The following is a 21,012-nucleotide window of genomic DNA, read 5'->3' as shown; positions in this document are numbered from 1 at the left end:
ATTGTAGATAATTGTAGGTATTTTATTTAATTAATTTATTGATAGTGTAGTGTTAGGTTTAATTGTAACTTAGGTTAGGATTTATGTTACAGGTAAATTTGTAATTATTTTAACTATTTTAGCTATTAAATAGTTCTTAACTATTTAATAGCTATTGTACCTGGTTAAAATAAATACAAAGTTACCTGTAAAATAAATATTAATCCTAAAATAGCTATAATATCATTATAATTTATATTGTAGCTATATTAGGATTTATTTTACAGGTAAGTATTTAGCTATAAAAAGGAATAATTTATTTAATAAGAGTTAATTAATTTCGTTAGAATAAAATTATATTTAACTTAGGGGGGTGTTAGTGTTAGGGTTAGACTTAGCTTTAGGGGTTAATACATTTATTAGAATAGCGGTGAGCTCCAGTCGGCAGATTAGGGGTTAATAATTGAAGTTAGGTGTCGGCGATGTTAGGGAGGGCAGATTAGGGGTTAATACTATTTATTATAGGGTTAGTGAGGCGGATTAGGGGTTAATAACTTTATTATAATAGCGGTGCGGTCCGCTCGGCAGATTAGGGGTTAATAAGTGTAGGCAGGTGGAGGCGACATTGTGGGGGGCAGATTAGGGGTTAATAAATATAATATAGGGGTCGGCGGTGTTAGGGGCAGCAGATTAGGGGTACATAGGGATAATGTAAATAGCGGCGGTTTACGGAGCGGCAGATTAGGGGTTAAAAATAATATACAGGGGTCAGCGATAGCGGGGGCGGCAGAATAGGGGTTAATAAGTGTAAGGTTAGGGGTGTTTAGACTCGGGGTACATGTTAGAGTGTTAGGTGCAGACGTAGGAAGTGTTTCCCTATAGGAAACAATGGGGCTGCGTTAGGAGCTGAACGCGGCTTTTTTGCAGGTGTTAGGTTTTTTTTCAGCTCAAACAGCCCCATTGTTTCCTATGGGGGAATCGTGCGCGAGCACGTTTTTGAGGCTGGCCGCGTCCGTAAGCAACTCTGGTATCGAGAGTTGAAGTTGCGTTAAATATGCTATACGCTCCTTTTTTGGAGCCTAACGCAGCCATTCTGTGGACTCTCAATACCAGAGTTATTTTAAAGGTGCGGCCAGAAAAAAGCCAGCGTTAGATACGTGGGTTGCTACCGACAAAACTCTAAATCTAGCCGTACGTTTCTAAATAATATGTGGCTTACAGAGATAAAAGAAAACTTGTTGTAGAAGAATACTACTTTTTAAAATCTGAAAGAATGGATGATTATATCTCAGCAATCTAATTATTCTAAAGTTGGAAGAATAACCCTGATGTATAACCATGTGTTAAAAGAAATAGGGCTAGTTTCCATTGAAGAGGAAAAGTTTGGAAACTGATAGTAACATAAATATCTTCATAGACTTTAATACAGATAGATGTTTTTATCACCAGTTTCCACAATTTACCACATCAACGGAAACTAGGCCTAAGGTAATTGGAGGTGGTTTTAAAGAAAATGCTAGTTTCCATTGAGGTGGTAAAGTGTGGAAACTGATGGTAACATAAAAAATCTCCATAGACTTTAACTCCTTCCACCAATTGGACGTAGCTCTTTGTCATGTGGGACACAGCCCATCGTGCCGACCTTCAGGAAACTTCAGCAGTCGTTGTTGTCGAGTGACAACCAAGACTTGCTCCTCCTGGTCTGCAGGTATCTGTTTCAGATCGTAATAGAGCACAATCGGTGCTCTGTTACCATATGAGACGGCCTGATTATTATAGTGTCACAGTCTTTGTCACTGTCTGTAATGATTTCCGTTTGTGCCGGGGTGAGGTTCGGGAGAGATTGAGGGATTTGGGTGGGCTGTTAAGTGATGGGGGGAGGGGTGGGACCGTACAGCAAAATGGGAATCAGGGTGAGGTGGAGGCTACAGATGCGATTGCAGGGATGGGGGAAGTGGGGGAGACTGCCGCACTACAGGAAAAAATAAATATATATATATTTAAAAAAAAAAAACCTGTTAACTGGGTAATGGTAAATAGCTGCCAGTACCTAAAATAGCAGACGCTATTGGGAAAAGGAGAATTAGAAAGCTGTTTGGGAGGGGTCACTGAGGTGGGAGGTTAAGGGGGAATCCTACACTGCAGAAAATATATAAATAAAGCAAATACATTTATTTAGAAAAAAAACAATCCCTAAAATGTCATACTGGCCAACTGTCTGCAGTACCTTAGATGGTAGTTAGGAGTGTGGGTGTGGGGGGGGGGGGGAGACATGTTTGGGAAAGATCAGAGAGGTGGGAAGTGTATGGTGGGACGGTAATCCCTGCATTAAAAATACTATTACCCTTACCAGCTAACCTTTTAACCCTGGTTACCCCTTCACTGCAGATCATTTCAGAAGTGTGGTTTGCAGTTGCAATTAGTGGCCTTCTAATTGCCAAAAACTAATTGCAAACCATGCATGTCTGCTATTTCTGAACAAAAGCAACCCCAAAGAAACTTTTACAACCATTTGTCTTATGACAAAGATAAGTTTGTGAAAATTTTAACAATTTTTTTAACATGATTACATTTAGTTGTGAAATGGTGGCATGAAATATACCAAAATAGGACTATATCAATACCTTGGGTTGTCTACTAAACAAAATATATATAATGTGATAGGTAAATAAAAACTAGAAAAAAAACTTTATTTCTGTTTAAATGGAGTGATAGCAAAAATGCAAGAAATTCTTCTGTATTTTGGGCAAGTTGTTCTCTGAAATTCCCGGTAACGAAGGGGTTAATAGAGATAGATGTTTTTACCACTAGTTTCCACAATTTACCATATAAATTGAAACAAGGCCTAAGGTAATTGGAGGTGGTTTTAAACAAATTCTATAGAGAATTTTTATGTTACCACCAGTTTCCAAACTTTACCATCTCAATGGAAACTAGGCCAGAGTGTGGTGTTAAAGGGACAGTTTACTCAAAAATGTTCTCTACTCTAATTTATTCCCAATGATCCACTTTACCTGCTGGAGTGTATTAAATTGTTTACAAGTATTTCAATTACCCTTATATTGGCATTTGAAAAAGTTAATTTAGCCTGTGGTATCCCCGCCTATTCTGAAAGTTTTTGGCCTTATGGCCAAGCTGTGTTAACACAGCCAGTAGAAGAAATTACACTCACAGTGGGATATAAAAGCTAATACAATGTTAATTTTCCATTGTTCTCTCCAAGTATTGGTGAATGGTTTATGGACAGATATAAGATAAAGAATCATGTATATGTACACAATGTGATAAAGTAATGAGATCTGATTATACCTACAAGTTAAACCCATTTTATTAGGCTGTGTCTTCCAAACAGAAAATCAGCTAATTCATATACACAAATAAACCTTAAAAAAGCAAAGCTCATACATTTTATACTCTGCAGCTGGTAAAAAAAGTAATTGGAAACACATTAAGGGAAAATATTTTTTATAGTATACTGTCCCTTTAAGTGATTTTTTTATGTTTACCCCAGGGCTTTTGCTTGAGCGTTACCATTTTACTTTCAGCTTGTAATGTGAGCACAAAAATAAGAGCTCTACTGATTTAACTTGAGCACTCCACTTGCAATCAATGCTATGGTAGGGTGACTGAGATCTGTGCATAGGTGAGTCAGCAACAAAAAAATACATTGAACAGCCCAATAAAGGAAGTACTATAATCCGGCTTATTTGGAGTACTTGTGTTGAAAAATTCACTTTACAAAGAGCTAAATAAGCTATATTAGGAAATAATATATAAATATAACAGGATGTTTTTTGCATAGTGAGTTTTGAAAATATAAAGTATTTGTCTGTTCTGTTTAGTTCATATTCATAAATGGTTGAAAATCTTAGGTATCTGCATAGGTATTGAAAATGGATGGGGATGGCTATTACAGAGGGAAAATGACATGCTCTAGTTATATTACAGCATGTCATTTTAGCACTAAAGACCCTGCAACTCTATGGGCCCTGTTTGTTAAGCTGCGTATACAGCTTCAGGGTCACAGCAGTCTTAAGACTACATAGCCTCTCCACCACCTAAAGTGGAGTGGAGTTAAATCATCCTCTGCTTGCGTGCATGTCCATGTTTGAGCAGAGGGTTTCACGGCACTAGCAGTGGCGAAGATGGGCAGTCATGTTACTGGGACAGAGTAACACTTGTTTGCTTGGCTTTTAATAGATGGAGCCCTACATGTTTAACTGCCACAGATTCCCCTTGGGACCAGCAGTTCTCTATTTAACTATGTGTTTAACCCATTGGTGGGGGTTTGTGTAATTTTTTCACTGTCATAACTGTGAGCTGAAACGTGTTACACTGTGTATATGCTCAAAACTAATAATATATTTTTTATTCATTATTTATTTTAATGAATAGTAAATTAAAGGCATACTAAACCCAATTTTTTACTTTCATAATTCAGATAGAGCATGCAATTTTAAGTAACTTTCTAATTTACTCCTATTATCAATTTCTCTTGACATCTTTATTTAAAAAGCATAAATGTAAGCTTAGGAGCCGGCCCATTTTTGGTTCAGCACCTGGGTTCCGCTTGCTGATTGGTGTCTAAAAACGCTGGTTTTTACCGCCCTCTGGTATTTGGAGTCAGTCAGGAAAGGGTCTAACGCTCACTTTGCATCCGCAACTTTTCCATACCGCAGATCCCCCTACGCCATTTGCGTATCCTATCTTTTCAATGGGATCTTTCTAACGCCGGTATTTAGAGTCTTGGCTGAAGTGAGCGTTAGAAATCTAACGACAAAACTCCAGCCGCAGAAAAAAGTCAGTAGTTAAGAGCTTTCTGGGTTAACGCCGGTTTATAAAGCTCTTAACTACTGTGCTCTAAAGTACACTAACACCCATAAACTACCTATGTACCCCTAAACCGAGGTCCCCCCACATCGCCGCCACTCTAATTAAATTTTTTAACCCCTAATCTGCCGTCCGCCGCAAACTACGTTATACTTATGTACCCCTAATCTGCTGCCCCTAACACCGCCAACCCCTATATTATATTTATTAACCCCTAATCTGCCCCCTCAACGTCGCCTCCACCTACCTACAATTATTAACCCCTAATCTGCCGACCGGACCGCGCCGCTATTATAATAAAGTTATTAACCCCTAATCCGCCTCACTCCCGCCTCAATAACCCTATAATAAATAGTATTAACCCCTAATCTGCCCTCCCTAACATCGCCGACACCTAACTTCAAGTATTAAACCCTAATCTGCCGACCGGATCTCGCCGCTACTATAATAAATGTATTAACCCCTAAAGCTAAGTCTAACCCTAACACTAACACCCCCTTAAGTTAAATATAATTTAAATCTAACGAAATAAATTATTTCTTATTAACTAAATTAATCCTATTTAAAGCTAAATACTTACCTGTAAAATAAACCCTAATATAGCTACAATATAAATTATAATTATATTGTAGCTATTTTAGGATTTATTTTTATTTTACAGGCAACTTTGTATTTATTTTAACTAGGTACAATAGCTATTAATAACTATTTAATAGTTACCTAGTTAAAATAATTACAAAATTACCTGTAAAATAAATCCTAACCTAAGTTACAATTAAACCTAACACTACACTATCAATAAATAAATTAAATTAAATACCTACAATTATCTACAATTAAACCTAACACTACACTATCAATAAATTAATTAAATAAAATACCTACAATTAAATACAATTAAATAAACTAACTAAAGTACTAAAAATAAAAAAGAACTGTTACAAAAAATAAAAAAATATTTACAAACATTAGAAAAATATTACAACAATTTTAAACTAATTACACCTACTCTAAGCCCCCTAATAAAATAACAAAGCACCCCAAAATAAAAAAAAATGCCCTACCCTATTCTAAATTAAAAAAGTTCAAAGCTCTTTTACCTTTCCAGCCCTTAAAAGGGCCCTTTGTGGGGCATGCCCCAAAGAATTCAGCTCTTTTGCCTGTAAAAGAAAAATACAACCCCCCCCAACATTAAAACCCACCACCCACATACCCCTAATCTAACCTAAGCCCCTGAAGATCTTCCTACCTTGTCTTCACCACACCGGGTATCACACCGATCCGTCCTGGCTCCGAAGTGTTGATCCAAGCCCAAGCGGGGGCTGAAGAGTAACGTCCATCCTCCGGCTGAAGTCTTGATCCAAGCAGGCAGAAGAGGACACCCGGACCGGCAAACATCTTCATCCAAGCCGCATCTTCTATGTTCTTCAATCCGATGACGACAGGCTGATCTTCAAGACCTCCAGCGCGGATCCATCCATCTTCACCGACGACTTCCCGACGAATGACGGTTCCTTTAAGGGACGTCATCCAAGATGGCGTCCCTCCAATTCCGATTGGCTGATAGGATTCTATAAGCCAATCGGAATTAAGGTAGGAAAATTCTGATTGGCTGATGGAATCAGCCAATCAGATTCAAGTTCAATCCGATTGGCTGATCCGATCAGCCAATCAGATTTAGCTCGCATTCTATTGGCTGAACGCTGCTTTTTTGCAGGTGTTAGGTTTTTTTTCAGCTCAAACTGTCCCATTGTTTCCTATGGGGGAATCGTGCACAAGTACGTTTTTGAAGCTGGCCGCGTCCGTAAGCACCGCTGGTATCGAGAGTTGCAGTTGCGGTAAATATGCTATACGCTCCTTTTTTGGAGCCTAACGCAGCCCTTCTGTGAACTCTAAATACCAGCGGTATTTAAAAGGTGCGGCCAGAAAAAAGCATGCGTAGCTAACGCACCCCTTTGGCCGCAAAACTCTAAATCTAGGCGCAAGAGAATAAAACAGATTAGCTAATAGAAGTAAATTAGAAAGTTGTTTAAAATTGTATTCTCTAGCTGAATAATGAAAGAAAATGTTTGGGTTTCATGTCCCTTTAACAGGAAGAGGAAACAAACAAGTAAAGCTCATGGCTGCTAATAACAGGTAGATAAAAGGCAGTTTGTTTATGGTTACTATATACCTCGTAAAACAATAACAAAAATGAAAGTGATATTATTGAACCAGACTGGAAAAACATAATCAAATATGTACTGAATATTATCAAAAATAGCTGATTATTTGGGACAACTCAAGAGGCTTTATGTTAAAGAGATGGTTGTGTTTAGTGTAGAACCATTTTGAGAAATAATTTGGTAGTGCTGCATGTGCATATGCTTTGGATATATGTGAATTAAAGTGACATTTTAATTAGTCTCATTATGTATACAGAAAAATGTTGTATTTTGATCCCATTTCCTGTAATTTATCTATGTCCATTTAAAGGATGTAATGGATCTTTCGGTATACAGAACAATGACCCTGCAACATTCTATGTAGTTGCTTTATTAATGTAAGAGCGAATTCATATCTGCCCCTAATGTCACAGAAAAGAGAATAAGATAAACAATACTCAGACTTTTCAAATGGTATGTCCTAAGACTGCAAAACAGAAGTGTCAGTTTTAAAACATTTATTTGCAGATATTTTTCTATACAGTACCTAACTGTTAATGTATATCATGAATATTTATTTGCTGTGTTAAAATGTATTTCTGTCGTTAGCAGACATTTTTAAGGAGAGAATCACTTGGTATTTTAGGTCTGGACAGTTATGTTGGTTGTAAAAAGCTTACTTGTATGTTATATATGTACAGCAGAATTTTACAATGTGTGTAGCAAAGACACGTTAAAGTAAACTATGACCTTAGAGAAGCAGTGTTCGATAAAAAAATTCCCCTTAATGAGTTATCAATTATTTGTTATACCAGTTGCAGAATTTAATATACATGGGAAATTGTTCTTTTATATTTTTTTTGTATATGAAATAGCTATTCATGATAAATGAATAATAATAAAATGAGCTAAACTTGTAGGGAGAGCAGATCTCATTAGCTAAACTTTCTAATTATTTACACAGTCCTCCTTATCTTATTTGTCACTGCCTTTTCAAAGATCAATACTTAAAGGGATGGTAAACTCCACATAAATAGATTATATTAATTATCCTGTTTGATTACATTAATTACACACACAAAATTTCATCTAATCAAATATATGAAAAAATACTTGGAAAACTTTTATTTCTCGGTCCGTCTTATGCGTTCCATCTCCAGCCCCCTGTGACGTAATTTTCAATGTTTATTTTTTGGTACCAATCAGCAAGCCTGTCACCAGACAGGCTTACTCCTATGCAACCTGCTATGCGCATGCGCAATATTCTATTTTACTTCCAAGACGCGCATCCAATCAGGAGCATTCAATATCTATGACGAATTTGCGCGTGCATTTTCTTGGGAATGCATGCGTTATAGTCACTTTTTTTGCTCGTTTTCTAAGGGACTGATCTCTCGCTTACTCGATCTTGAGCACAACAATATTTTTATTCAGACGTAACCAAGTAAACATTGAATCTCGTGACTCAATGTTTACTTGGTATACATCCTTTTCAACAATGCGCATGCGTTGAAAATATCAGAATAGGGAGCGCGCAAATTCTATGACGTGCAGAGAGGGTGGAAACAAGATGAGTGTCTAGTGTATTCAGTAAAGGAAATATAAGGGGCGGAGCGATGCGGCGCTACAACAGTTTCTAAATATGTGTAAATTATAATAAAAGCACATATAAAAAGGTTAAAAAGTTAATGCGGTTTAATAGATATTATATTAAATAATTTAAATCTGTAATTTACCAATAGTGGAGTTTACCATCACTTTAAAGGGACACTACACCCAAAATTTTTCTTTCATGATTCAGATAGAGCTTGCAATTTTAAGCAGCTTTCTAATTTACTCCTATTATCAATTTGTCTTTGTTTTATTGTTATGTTTATTTAAAAAGCAGGAATGTGATGAATAGGAGCCGGCCCACTTTTGGTTGAGAACCTGGGTTATGCTTGCTTATTGGTGGGTAAATGTAAGCCTCCAATAAGCAAGCGCTATCTATGGTGCTGAACCTAAAATGGGCTGGCTGCTAAGATTTACATTCCTGCTTTTAAAATAAAGATAGTAAGAGAATGAAGAAAAAATAATAATTGGAGTAAATTAGAAAGTTGCTTAAAATTCCATCCTCTATCTTAATCATGAAAGTTTAATTTTGACTTTACTGTCCCTTTAAAGAGAACAATGAAAATTTTAAATTTTAGTACCTCTCTGTGGTGCTCCTACTGGGAGTTTGATTTCATCTAAACCTTCTTGTATACATAGTTTTTTCTATAACCATTACATAAGTACTGATATTTTCATTAAAGGTGGGGATACAACACACAAAGGGCTAGATTACGAGTAATGCGCTAACTGTTGCATGAGAGCGATATCAGGTTTATCACGGTTGTTTGCGTGCGTTGCAAGTAGCGTGCATATTACAGGTTGAAAGTAAATGTGGTGGTTAACTGTTATTTTTTAATAATAAGGGTCACAAAACACATCAGAAATAAATGTAAAAGTACACTCATAATAACACTAGCTAATAAATCTTATTTTTAATAAATTTCCATAAACATTTTTCTAAGGGCTCAAAGATATTCTCAGGTTGAAAAGGGCTTTAACATAGATATATATATATATATATATATATATATATATATATATATATACGTCTAAATATGTATATGTATGTATGTATATATATTATATATATATATATATATATATATATATATGGTACAAAGTAGATCCGCACTCATTGAACTTTTAAAAACAGAACGTGGTTTATTGTTGCGAGGTTTCGAGGATCAAACCTTTCCCGTTTTGGTCTGATGAAGGGGACGGTTTGATACCCGAAACCTCACAACAATAAACCACATTTTGTTTTTCAAAGTCCAGTGAGTGCGGATCTTCTTTGTACTATTGATAACCACTGTTCTTGAAACCCTGGCCATTCGTTGATGAAGTGAGAATGCTTATCCCACAACTATTGCCTTTATATATATATATATATATATATATATATATATATATATATATATATACTTATGTATTTATGTATTTATATATGTATTTACAGACATATATACACATATAAACACATAAATACATATGTATACATATATAGACATATATAGCAGTGCATTGAAACCCTTTGCATTCAAGTAGATGAAAACATGTAAACGTATACTTATGCAATATTCATTTTTAATAAAGTGTTATAATGTGTATTTACTGTAAATATTTCACATTCCAATATTCATTACATACAGAAATATGTTCTAAGTATTTATAAATAGATATTCCTATGTTTATATCTTTTTAGATCTATACTTATATATAAGCATGTATATATATATATATATATATATATATATATATGTATATATATATATATATACAGTATATATATATATATATATATTTAGATAGATAGATATACAAAAATAATCCAAGAGCGCCTATAAGTAGGCGAAGGAAGATATTAACAGATTAAATAGATTAAATAGGTTCAAATTTATTACAAATCATAAAACATAAAACATAATTATAAATAACATGGATCCATGTATACTACATACATCTAGAAACAATAAAAACAGTTGTAAACAGTTGTCAAACTCAAACAGTTAAAATAATCACCAAAGAGAATAAAATTCCTATGAAGTCTCAAAAATTAGGGAGATAAACAAATGGGAGTCATAAGAAGATCTTATAAACAATAAAAAAATCTTAAATGGCAAACCCAAAATTGTGCTCGGTTAAAAAAGTCCAGTGATAAAATCCAGTGAAACAATCTCAGTGATATAATAAAAATATGTGAAAAATATAAAAATATATAAAAAACTGAAAAATAGAAAAATATATAAAAATAAAAATAAAAATAATGTGGTCAAAAAAAAGTCAGTGGTATGTGTAATCCAAATAAGTGGTCAGGTAGTTGTTAATGAGTGCTCCTCCTAGTAAAGTGTTAAAAAGTAAATTTCAAGTGTCTCCGTGTAGGTGATGATGGTTTTTCCTTTTAATTAAATAACTGTGCTTTTCTTTTCAGTGATATCCTTAGTGGTACCTAAAAATTAAAGAAATAACATAGTGCAATAACGTTTCACAACTTAAATAATATTAAAATAATGCTCACCAGTTTGTCAACGCATTTCGGCCTCTTTATAGGCCTTTTTCAAGACTATATCTTATTTGGATTACACATACCACTGACTTTTTTTTGACCACATTATTTTTATTTTTATTTTTATATATTTTTCTATTTTTCAGTTTTTTATATATTTTTATATTTTTCACATATTTTTATTATATCACTGAGATTGTTTCACTGGATTTTATCACTGGACTTTTTTAACCGAGCACAATTTTGGGTTTGCCATTTAAGATTTTTTTATTGTTTATAAGATCTTCTTATGACTCCCATTTGTTTATCTCCCTAATTTTTGAGACTTCATAGGAATTTTATTCTCTTTGGTGATTATTTTAACTGTTTGAGTTTGACAACTGTTTACAACTGTTTTTATTGTTTCTAGATGTATGTAGTATACATGGATCCATGTTATTTATAATTATGTTTTATGTTTTATGATTTGTAATAAATTTGAACCTATTTAATCTATTTAATCTGTTAATATCTTCCTTCGCCTACTTATAGGCGCTCTTGGATTATTTTTGTATTAACTTTCCTTTAGGGTAAGCTAGATACCCTATTACCCAGGAGCTATAAGGAAGTAGGCGAGCGCTGTTAGCAATCTGTACTAGATAGATAGATATACCGGTATATATATATATATATATATATATATATATATATATATATATATATATATTGTACCAAAATACCATCAGATTTATGTAGAAATCTGTATTTATGAATATATAAAACATATTCTGCAATGTGAAGAACATTAGAATGCAAAATATGCAAGTAGGGTTTTTTTCCACTATTTGCGCTCCATTGATATTCTAACTTAAGCTTTTTGTGCACTCTTGGTTAGCACAAGTGAAACTGAAAACATTTTGCTTTCAACTTGTAATACGTGCACAACCTAACGCGCACAAAAAGCTTAGTTTTAGCGATGTTAACGCATGAGCGGGAGCGATAAATAGCGCCCCATCTGTAATCTAGCCTAAAATCGTCTACTTCAAATAACAAAGTAAAGGTAAATGAGCTATTTATAAACAAATTGATACACTCCAGCAGGTAAAATAGATAATTAGGAAGACATTAATTGGCACTATGATATAATTGAATGACTGTGAATTATCTTACTACATTCACTATCATTCTCTAAAATATCAGTCACACACAGACACTCATATGCAAACACACGCACAAATACAAATTTAGCTTTATGGATCCACAAAAAAAATTCCCAGCATGTAAAAAGTTTCCAGAAAGACAAAACGTTATGAAATAGTAATTTTATAGAGCTGCCAGTTCTATGAAAACAAGCAATGATCAATACATACGCTAACAATGCCGTCTTACCATTTCTACACCAGGTGCCTTATCATCAAGGACAGCGACCCAATTCATTGTCTCAGGGCTATTGTTGTAAACAAATGCTTCATGTGTCTTTGTTGTTCCAAAGTAGACAGATCCAAAGTGAATACATTGAAGAGGTTTACTAGATGTATCAAGTAATTCCAGTTCCTGAGTGACAACATTTCCTTTGATGCTCAACATCGTTTTAGCACTACAACCCTGCAGCTTAACCCTGAAAAACAGAATTAAAGTTTTAAATATAAAAAGGTATAATAATATCTAAACATCTTACTACCTTTTGAACAGTTCATACATTCAAGAACAGCAAATTATGAATAAAGCCTTTATACATTTAAAGAGATTTATATAAAAACATTTTTGCATTGAAAAAACCCCAAGATCAGACACTTGATTGAAGATTGTAAATCTTCAATTGTGTGACAGCACATTATATTGCTTCTTTAGCTTGTCACACAGCTATATCTTTATTTAGACAAAAACATTGCAAATCTGTGATCAGCCAATCATGATCTGCACAGAGGTATTCAGTTTATAATTAATAGTGGTGATGGATAAAGGCAGGATTTTTTAGGTTCAGCACCTTGGATAGTGCTTGCTTATTAGTGGCTACATTTAGCCACCAATCAGCAAGCACAACCTGGGTGCTGAACCAAAAATGGGCCGGCTCCTAAGCGTTGCATTCCTGCTTTTCAAATAAAGATAGCAAGAGTACGAAGAAAAATTGATAATAGGAGTAAATTAAAAAGTTGCTTAAAATTGCATGCTCTATCTGAATCATTAAAGAAAAATGTGGGTTTAGTATCCCTTTAACACACTACAGCACTGCACTTGTAATCTAGCCCAAAATGTATAGCATTGTTATAGACATTGGGGTTGATCAAACCTTGTGCTTGTTTTAGTAGATATTGTGATTGTCAGGATCCCATAAGCTCTGTTCGTACTTAAATACAAACTGCACAGCGTGGACATCGCTGCTGGCTAGTGGCTACCTTGCGCCCAGGCACTGCAGAGGCCAGCTTGCTCTGTCTGTGACACTGGAGGATGTTTACTTGCAGGGGTTTGTGGTTGTGGAGGAATATTATTATCAGTTTGTGTGTCTCTCAGCTCCCCCCTCTCTGGATACTAGCCAATCAGGGAAGTGCTCTGTAACTACAAATTGAGCAACATATGCCTTTACTCCTCATTTTGGCATTAAAGTCTATCCTATTTCTGCTTTCTGTTTGATGTTGGACTTATTGCTGCCTGCCTTTAAACCTTGGACTGTACTGCTCTTGTCTCTGCATGTGGCACAGTACTTAGTACTACTGCTTGGACTTTCCCTGTTGCAGTTTTCCAGCTCAGTATTTACAGCCTTCTGTGCCTATTTGTTTATCCTGTCTTCAAAACTATCTGTACTGCTGCTTACAGCTTGTAGTCTACACCTTGTATTACTTTGCTTTTCCCAGAAGCTGGCATTTCCTTTGTTTAGTCCAGAAGCAGAATTTCCTTTGTTTAGCCCAGAAGTGGGTACTATAGTCCTTGGCCCTGAAGTGGATCTTTCAGTATTTGACCTCTGCCTGTCTGAATTTGTAGCTGAACATACTGGTTTGTACATTCTTCTGTTAACTTTTGCTTGTACCTGTTTCCCAGTATAAACTATTTCAGGACATTACTTGCTATTTGCCTGTGTAGCGTTATCCTAATAAACAGGGCCGTTATTTTTTTTTGTGTCTCCAGTCTATTGCTATGCAATACACAGTTTCTACTAACCCTGCCATAGGGCTCCATACTGTTAAAGAGGCCAGAATCATGACACAGATTTCTCAACTTTGGCTAGTATTGTCAGTGTGTTTTACCAGTGATCACAATCCTAACATGTTTCTGCCATTAATACACCTGAATCTTGAAATCGTTACCTCCCAAAAAAGCACAAAATTATTGTCTGCTTTATTAATCTCCCAATTTCACAATCCAAAAAACAATTGTGCGGGATTAATGACAAGCAAAGTGATGATTTTCTGAGTTTTGCGATTACATCGCAGGTTGATTGGCCAGTATATTGATTGATTGCTTTTAACCCCTTAAGGACCAGCGACGTACCCTGTATGTCACTGGCCTTTTTTTGGGACTTGATTGTTTTATAGCACGGTCTTGCCACCAGCGTTGAGACTGTTCTATTCCACAAAGCCTGCTGGAGGGAGGGTATTAATAGCGTGTTCTTGCTAGACTTGTGCTATTATGTCCTGAAAAACCCCTTAACGACCAGTGACATACAGGGTACATTGTGGTCATTAAGGGGTTAATACTTTATAATCAAGCTAATAGGTGGCGTGTGCAAATAAACTGTTGTGCTGCAAACCACTAGGGGCATGAGTGTTTGGTTGGCTATTAATGTGGCTATTTTTTAATAGTGTAAAATGGCTTTTATCTAACTTTAAGTGATGGACCAGGAAAAGTTTGTATCTGTTTGGTGATGTTGCTTCTTAATGTCATCCAATATGGCAGGGGGATAATGTCAGTGAGTTTTTGCCTATGTGTAAAACCAGTGTTACATTCAAAAACTTTTGGGGAATTTGGTAATAAGCTGAAAAGTTTTTCAGGGGTTTATTAAAGGGATAGAAACGTCAAAATTGAAAAGTGCATGGGTGCATTTCAGTTTTAAATAGAAGCATTTTTGCAATATATTTCCATTAGCAAAAATGCTTCTAGGAAAACGTATTACTGTTTTTCAGTGCATACGTACATATGCTGTGAGAGTCTGTGCCCCAGTATTCAAGCTCAGAGAACTGGTGGTGTTGTGTATTATGCCTGTGAAGACTTAAAGGGCCAGTCAACACAGTAGATTTGCATAATCAACAAATGCAAGATAACAAGACAATGCAATAGCACTTATTCTGAACTTCAAATGAGTTTTTTCTGACAATTTTAAAAGTTATGTCTTTTTCCACTCCCCCTGTACCATGTGACAGCCATCAGCCATTCACAAATGCATACACGTACCATGTGACAGCCATCAGCCATTCACAAACGCATACACACTTATTCTTGCACATGCCCAGTAGGTGCTGGTGACTCAAATAGTTTAAATATAAAAAGACTGTGCACATTTTGTTAATGGCAGTAAATTGGAAAGTTGTTTAAAATGGCATGCTCTATCCGAATAATGAAAGTTTAATTTTGATTGAGTGTCCCTTTAAAGGGACATTAAACCAAATTTTTTTTCTTTCGTGATTTAGAAAGAGCATGCAATTTTAAACAACTTTCCAAATTACTTCTATTTTCTAATGTGCTTCATTCTCTTGAAATCATTTGTTGAAAAGTATCCGTAGCTGCTGATTGGTGGCTGCAAATAGATGCCTCGTGTGATTGGCTCATCCATGTGCATTGATATTTCTTCAACAAAGGATATCTGAAGAATGAAGCAAATTAAATAATAGAAATATATTAGAACAGTATTTAAAATTGTATTCTCTATCTGAATCATGAAAGAAACAATGTGGGTTTCATGTCTCTTTCATTTGTGTCATATAAGCCACTGCTGACTCTATTTTATTTAAAACTGAAATGCCCCCATGCACATTTCAAATTTTGACCTTTCTATCCCTTTAAGTCCTTTTATTTGTGACATTTGATACGTTTAAAATGGCCCCGCAAACGTGTCGTTCATTATTGGGAATTTGTAAGTATAGCACCATGTTTCACCAAAATGATAAAGAAAAAAGTATCGTCCATAAATGATGACAGTTTAATTGTAATTGTGTCAACTTTAAAGGGACACTGAACCCAAATATTTTCTTTTGTGATTGAGATAGAACATGCAATTATTAGCAACTATCTAAATTACTCCTATTATCAATTTTTCTTCAATCTCTTGCTATATTTATTTGAAAAAGAAGGCATCTAAGCTTTTTCTTGGGTTCAGAACTCTGGACAGCAATTTTTTATTGGAGGATGAATTTATCCACCAATCAGCAAGAACAACCCAGGTTGTTCACCATAAAGGGGCCGGCATCTAAATTTACATTCTTGCATTTCAAATAAAGATACCAAGAGAATGAAGAAAATTTGATAATAGGAGTAAATTAGAAAGTTATTGAAAATGTCATGCTCTATCTGAATCACGAAAGAAAAAAATTGGGTTTAGTGTCCCTTTAAGAACGGCTCATTGGCAGCCATTTATATGATCATAATTATCAAACAATAGACTGTCATCAACCCCATTGTTTGAGCCTGTCAGATGTGGACTCTACCGAGCATATCTAGATATGTGTTCAAGGAACAGCCAGGAAGCCATGTTTGATATGAGTCTTTTAAAGGGATATTAAACAGTAAATACATGCTAAACATAATTAGGCACTCAAAGCAAAGATTAGTCTTAGAATAATTTGTAGATTAATTGTTTAAATATTGAAAATATAAGTGTAAAGTTGTAGTTTCTATAAAGTAGTTTAGTTTCTATAAAGTAATGTTTGAACTGAAGCATTTGAATGATACATAGAATACTGTTTCTAATACACCAGTAACACAACATCACAACATTTTTGTATTTGACAGTTCATTCTTTCAATTCTAAGGTATACTACAGATACAAGAGAGGAGAAGCTAGAGAACGCCAACTACATAAGCAGAACATTATCTAGAAATCTGAGATTTAACTAGTGCAGCGTGTTACTATTAAATGTAGAGGCACTGAAATGCTGGTTGAATAATAATATTGACACAACACACATTTCTGTAGCATGCACACCTTGCCTGTCAGAGAGGGGCATAAAGCTTTGCGTTTTTTTTGTAACCCACTCTTACAGCCAGGAGCTGAAGCCCTAAAACTCACCTACTGCTAGCTCTAACCATTACCATAAACCTAACATGGCCTGTAAATAACATTAGTAGACGGCAATATGTATGCTTCTCTTTTAAATTTGGTAACATTTTGATGTCACCTTTTTAAATTCAGCAATATGTTGACATGAATATTGTGAGAACTTTTCAACTTTTTGTCGCCATTATTATGATAGGAGACACATCATAGAGTTTTAATGAATTTTATTCTAGATCTTTGTGGAAAATGCTGTGCTAGCTATAACGCCACTGAATAATGTAGCCTATTATGCAAAAGACAGATATACTATCTATCTATCTATCTATCTATCTATCTATCTGTCTAGCATTCATCTACCTATCCATCCATCTATCCATAATGTATCTATCTATCCATTGATCTATCTATCTATCTATCTATCTATCTATCTATCTAGCATTCATCTACCTATCCATCCATCTATCTATAATGTATCTATCTAGCTATCCATCGATCTATCTATCTATCCATCTATCTATTTATAATGTATCTAGGTGGGAAATTATAACTATGGTTTACTAGTCAGGCAAGAAAAGTTACTAGCCCAGAGGGAAAATGTTACTAGTCCAATAAATGTTTTTAACTTGAACTAGTGGAAATTTCCAGCCCTGTATATAGTTATATATTTGAAAGTAAGAAATCTGTCAGTTTTAAAGAGGAAAGCAATATGTTTGTTTTACTTACGTCGCAATTTCATCAATTACTCTGGGTTTGTCAGCGCACAGTTCTGCTTTAATTACACTCGATGATTTAGCTTTTATGGTTCCACTCATTGGTTCAAAACTGATGGGCAAATCTCCAGTGTATTTTATTTTAAAATTACCTAATAGAACATAATTCATAGTTTAAGATTTGAACTGTGTATTATTAACAGCATAAATATTAGAAGAACCTTAGATTGCTGTGATTTACAGCTTTTTCGTGTATAAAGAATGCAAAACAATCAAACACATATATTAACATTATTTAAGACAATATATAACAGGCTAAAATGACAGTTCTATGAAACCATTGTGAAACTATTTGGTACAACAAAATTAAAATGTCATTAAAGGGATAGAAAGGTCAAAATTGACATATGCATTGGTGCATTTCAATGTGAAACTGAAGCATTCTTGCAATATAATTCCAGTAGCAAAAATGCTTCTAATAAAAGTCATTGCTGTTTTTCTGTGGCATGTGCATATATCCTGTGAAGCCTGTGCACCAGTATTCAAATACCACACCTTCTCAGAGAGTCAGTATTGGCCTCTATGACACAAATGATGTCTTTACAGAGACAATACACACCATCACCAGCTGTATGAGCTTGAATACTGGGGCACATATCTGCATAGAATATGTGCATATGCTGCAGAAAAACAGGAATAACTTTTATTAGAAGCATTTTTGCTTATGGAAGTATATTGCAAAATGCTTCTATTTCAAATTGAAAAGCATTTATGTACATTTTAATTTTGACTTTTCTATCCCTTTAAACACTTCTTGCTTTTGTGTAAATTGTGCTTGTCCCATGCTCCTTTGAGAGACAAAAAATGCAAATGCTGTGACACAAATAGCTGGTTTTAGCAATTTGCTAAATATTTATTTCATGATTCAGATAGAGAATACAATTTTAAACAACTTTCTAATTTACTTCTATTATCTAATTTGCTGAAGGAGCAGCAATGCACTACTGGTTTTAACTAAACACATAGGTGAGCCAATGACAATCGGTATATATATGCAGCCAGCAATCAGCAGCTAGAACCTAGGTTCTTTGCTGCTCCTGAGCTTTCCTAGATAAATCTTTCAGCAATGGATAACAAGAGAAGGAAGCAAATTAAATAATAGAAGTCAATTGGAAAGTTGTTTAAAATTGTATTCTCTATCTGAATTATGAAATAAAAATGTTGGTTTCATTTCCCTTTAAGTTACAGATTTTTCTTTTTGGTCTTTCTAGGGACAGTGCAATTTGTACGTAAAAGCAGGTGGTATGTAACGTCCCTTCTAAGTTAATCTAACTTCTGATTTAAAAAATATAGGTTCACATGCAAAAACTTCTTATTAGAAATTCTTAGCTATTATTGCAAGGCAGAAATGAAACTGCAATGAAGATTTCTTATGAATTCAGATCTAGGAAATCAAGTGTCTTTTGTTAAAGCGACATGGGCCTACTTAAAACCTATGGGAAACCACATTATAAAACTGAAACAGGGATCCAGTTTAGCAGGGGGGGGGGAAATTAAACTGTGCATAATAATGTATTGAAATGTGTCATTTTTATTATGTTAATATGGCTATAATACAGCAGGTGGTTTGCAATTATTTAAATGTATTTTATATAATTAACACAATCCCTGGTAGACAGGAAAGTAATTAATTATTTAAATATATACGTAATAAAAAATCTCATCTCAAAACCATGGCAAAATGTAATATCCACAGTGTCAGATTTTGATAATTATATATTAGTGATGAGAATCGTTCTGCTAGTATATTCTCTCATTTAAAGCAATCTGAGTATTATGCAAGTATGGCAACAAATGTCAGCACTAAATTGCAAGCCCTGCAGAGATTGTTTACAGATGCTTTGTTTTAGCAGAGTAATTTCTGGCAAGCAAAACACCATTGAAAACAAAAAATATAAATTTTGGCTATTTAGTATTTTTAACATAAAACTTTATGCTAAACTGCTATTAAGTCCGGGTGATGCCCACAAAAGAGTTTTTTTTTGTTTTTAAATCTATATGAATTAATTAATCTTGCAAATCATTTTATGCACAGAGGAGGGCACACAATTGTTTTTCAAATAAGCAAGAGTGGACTTGGACATATAAACTAACATTGATTGGAGCATTTATGCACTCATTTATGGAGCTCATTGGTTTTGGTTTTAATTAAAAAGAGTTCTTGTGGCCAAACAAAATCACAATACACTGCTCTGGTGTTAGTTATGTGCAGCAGAATGAATGCAATACCTACGGTATTTTGCTTTTAAATTAGTCTCAACACTGACACCTACTGTATGTTTAGAGCAACTTCAACTGACGAAAATAATTGAAATTCAGCAAAGTATAACATAAACAAATGTGTGCTGAATGTATAAATATATTATAGACTGCCAATCAAAATATTGATGTACACATTTTAAAATAATGTCTGTGATTGACTCAGTTAAAACATATTGTTTTAACTAACACCATTGTAAAAATGTAGGAAGACCTAACAAAAGCATTTATCTTATTAAAAACGGCAATTGATTAAACCATTTAAAAAAGAAAGAAAACTGCTCTGAAGTTGGCTTATCATTATATATTATATAAAAATAAAATATTTATGAAAATATGAGGGGTGTACTCACTTTTGTGAGATACTGTACATGTCTGTTACCATAGGGACTGTGAAGGGCTTCTATTCATACACAAACTGTGTCACACGGTAGAAAGTGCTGGTGATTTACTGCCTATGGAAAGGGGCAGATTCTGAAACAGGTTTGTTATATTGCTTGTCTTAAAAAAGAGTGGAATGGGGAGGGGGAGACCTCAGTACCTGCTAGAGGGTTATTTTAAAAATGCAAAAAACTAAACATGAGTTTTGTTAAAAGGGATGCGAAACACAATTTGTTTTTTTCTTTTATGATTCAGATAGAGCATGCAATTTTAAGCAATTTTCTAATTTATTCCTATTATCAAATTTCTTCATTCTCTTGCTATCTTTATTTAGAAAGCAGGAATGTAAACCTTAGTTGCTGGCCCATT

General features: G+C 34.5%; 1 protein-coding gene across 1 annotated transcript in view; it reads right to left on the bottom strand.

The window, feature by feature from the left end:
- Window positions 1–21,012, bottom strand: part of CFAP47 (cilia and flagella associated protein 47) — an 801,982-nt gene that overhangs the window by 769,456 nt on the left and 11,514 nt on the right. The window contains 2 exon segments of the mRNA XM_053705439.1: window positions 12,418–12,646; window positions 17,957–18,095. Of these exon segments, the coding sequence (XP_053561414.1) occupies window positions 12,418–12,646; window positions 17,957–18,095 (368 nt within the window).

Source organism: Bombina bombina, chromosome 3 (assembly GCF_027579735.1).
Source record: "Bombina bombina isolate aBomBom1 chromosome 3, aBomBom1.pri, whole genome shotgun sequence".
NCBI lineage: Eukaryota > Metazoa > Chordata > Amphibia > Anura > Bombinatoridae > Bombina > Bombina bombina.
Note: the sequence above shows the minus strand (reverse complement) of the source record. Positions and strands in the feature narration are given on the sequence as shown.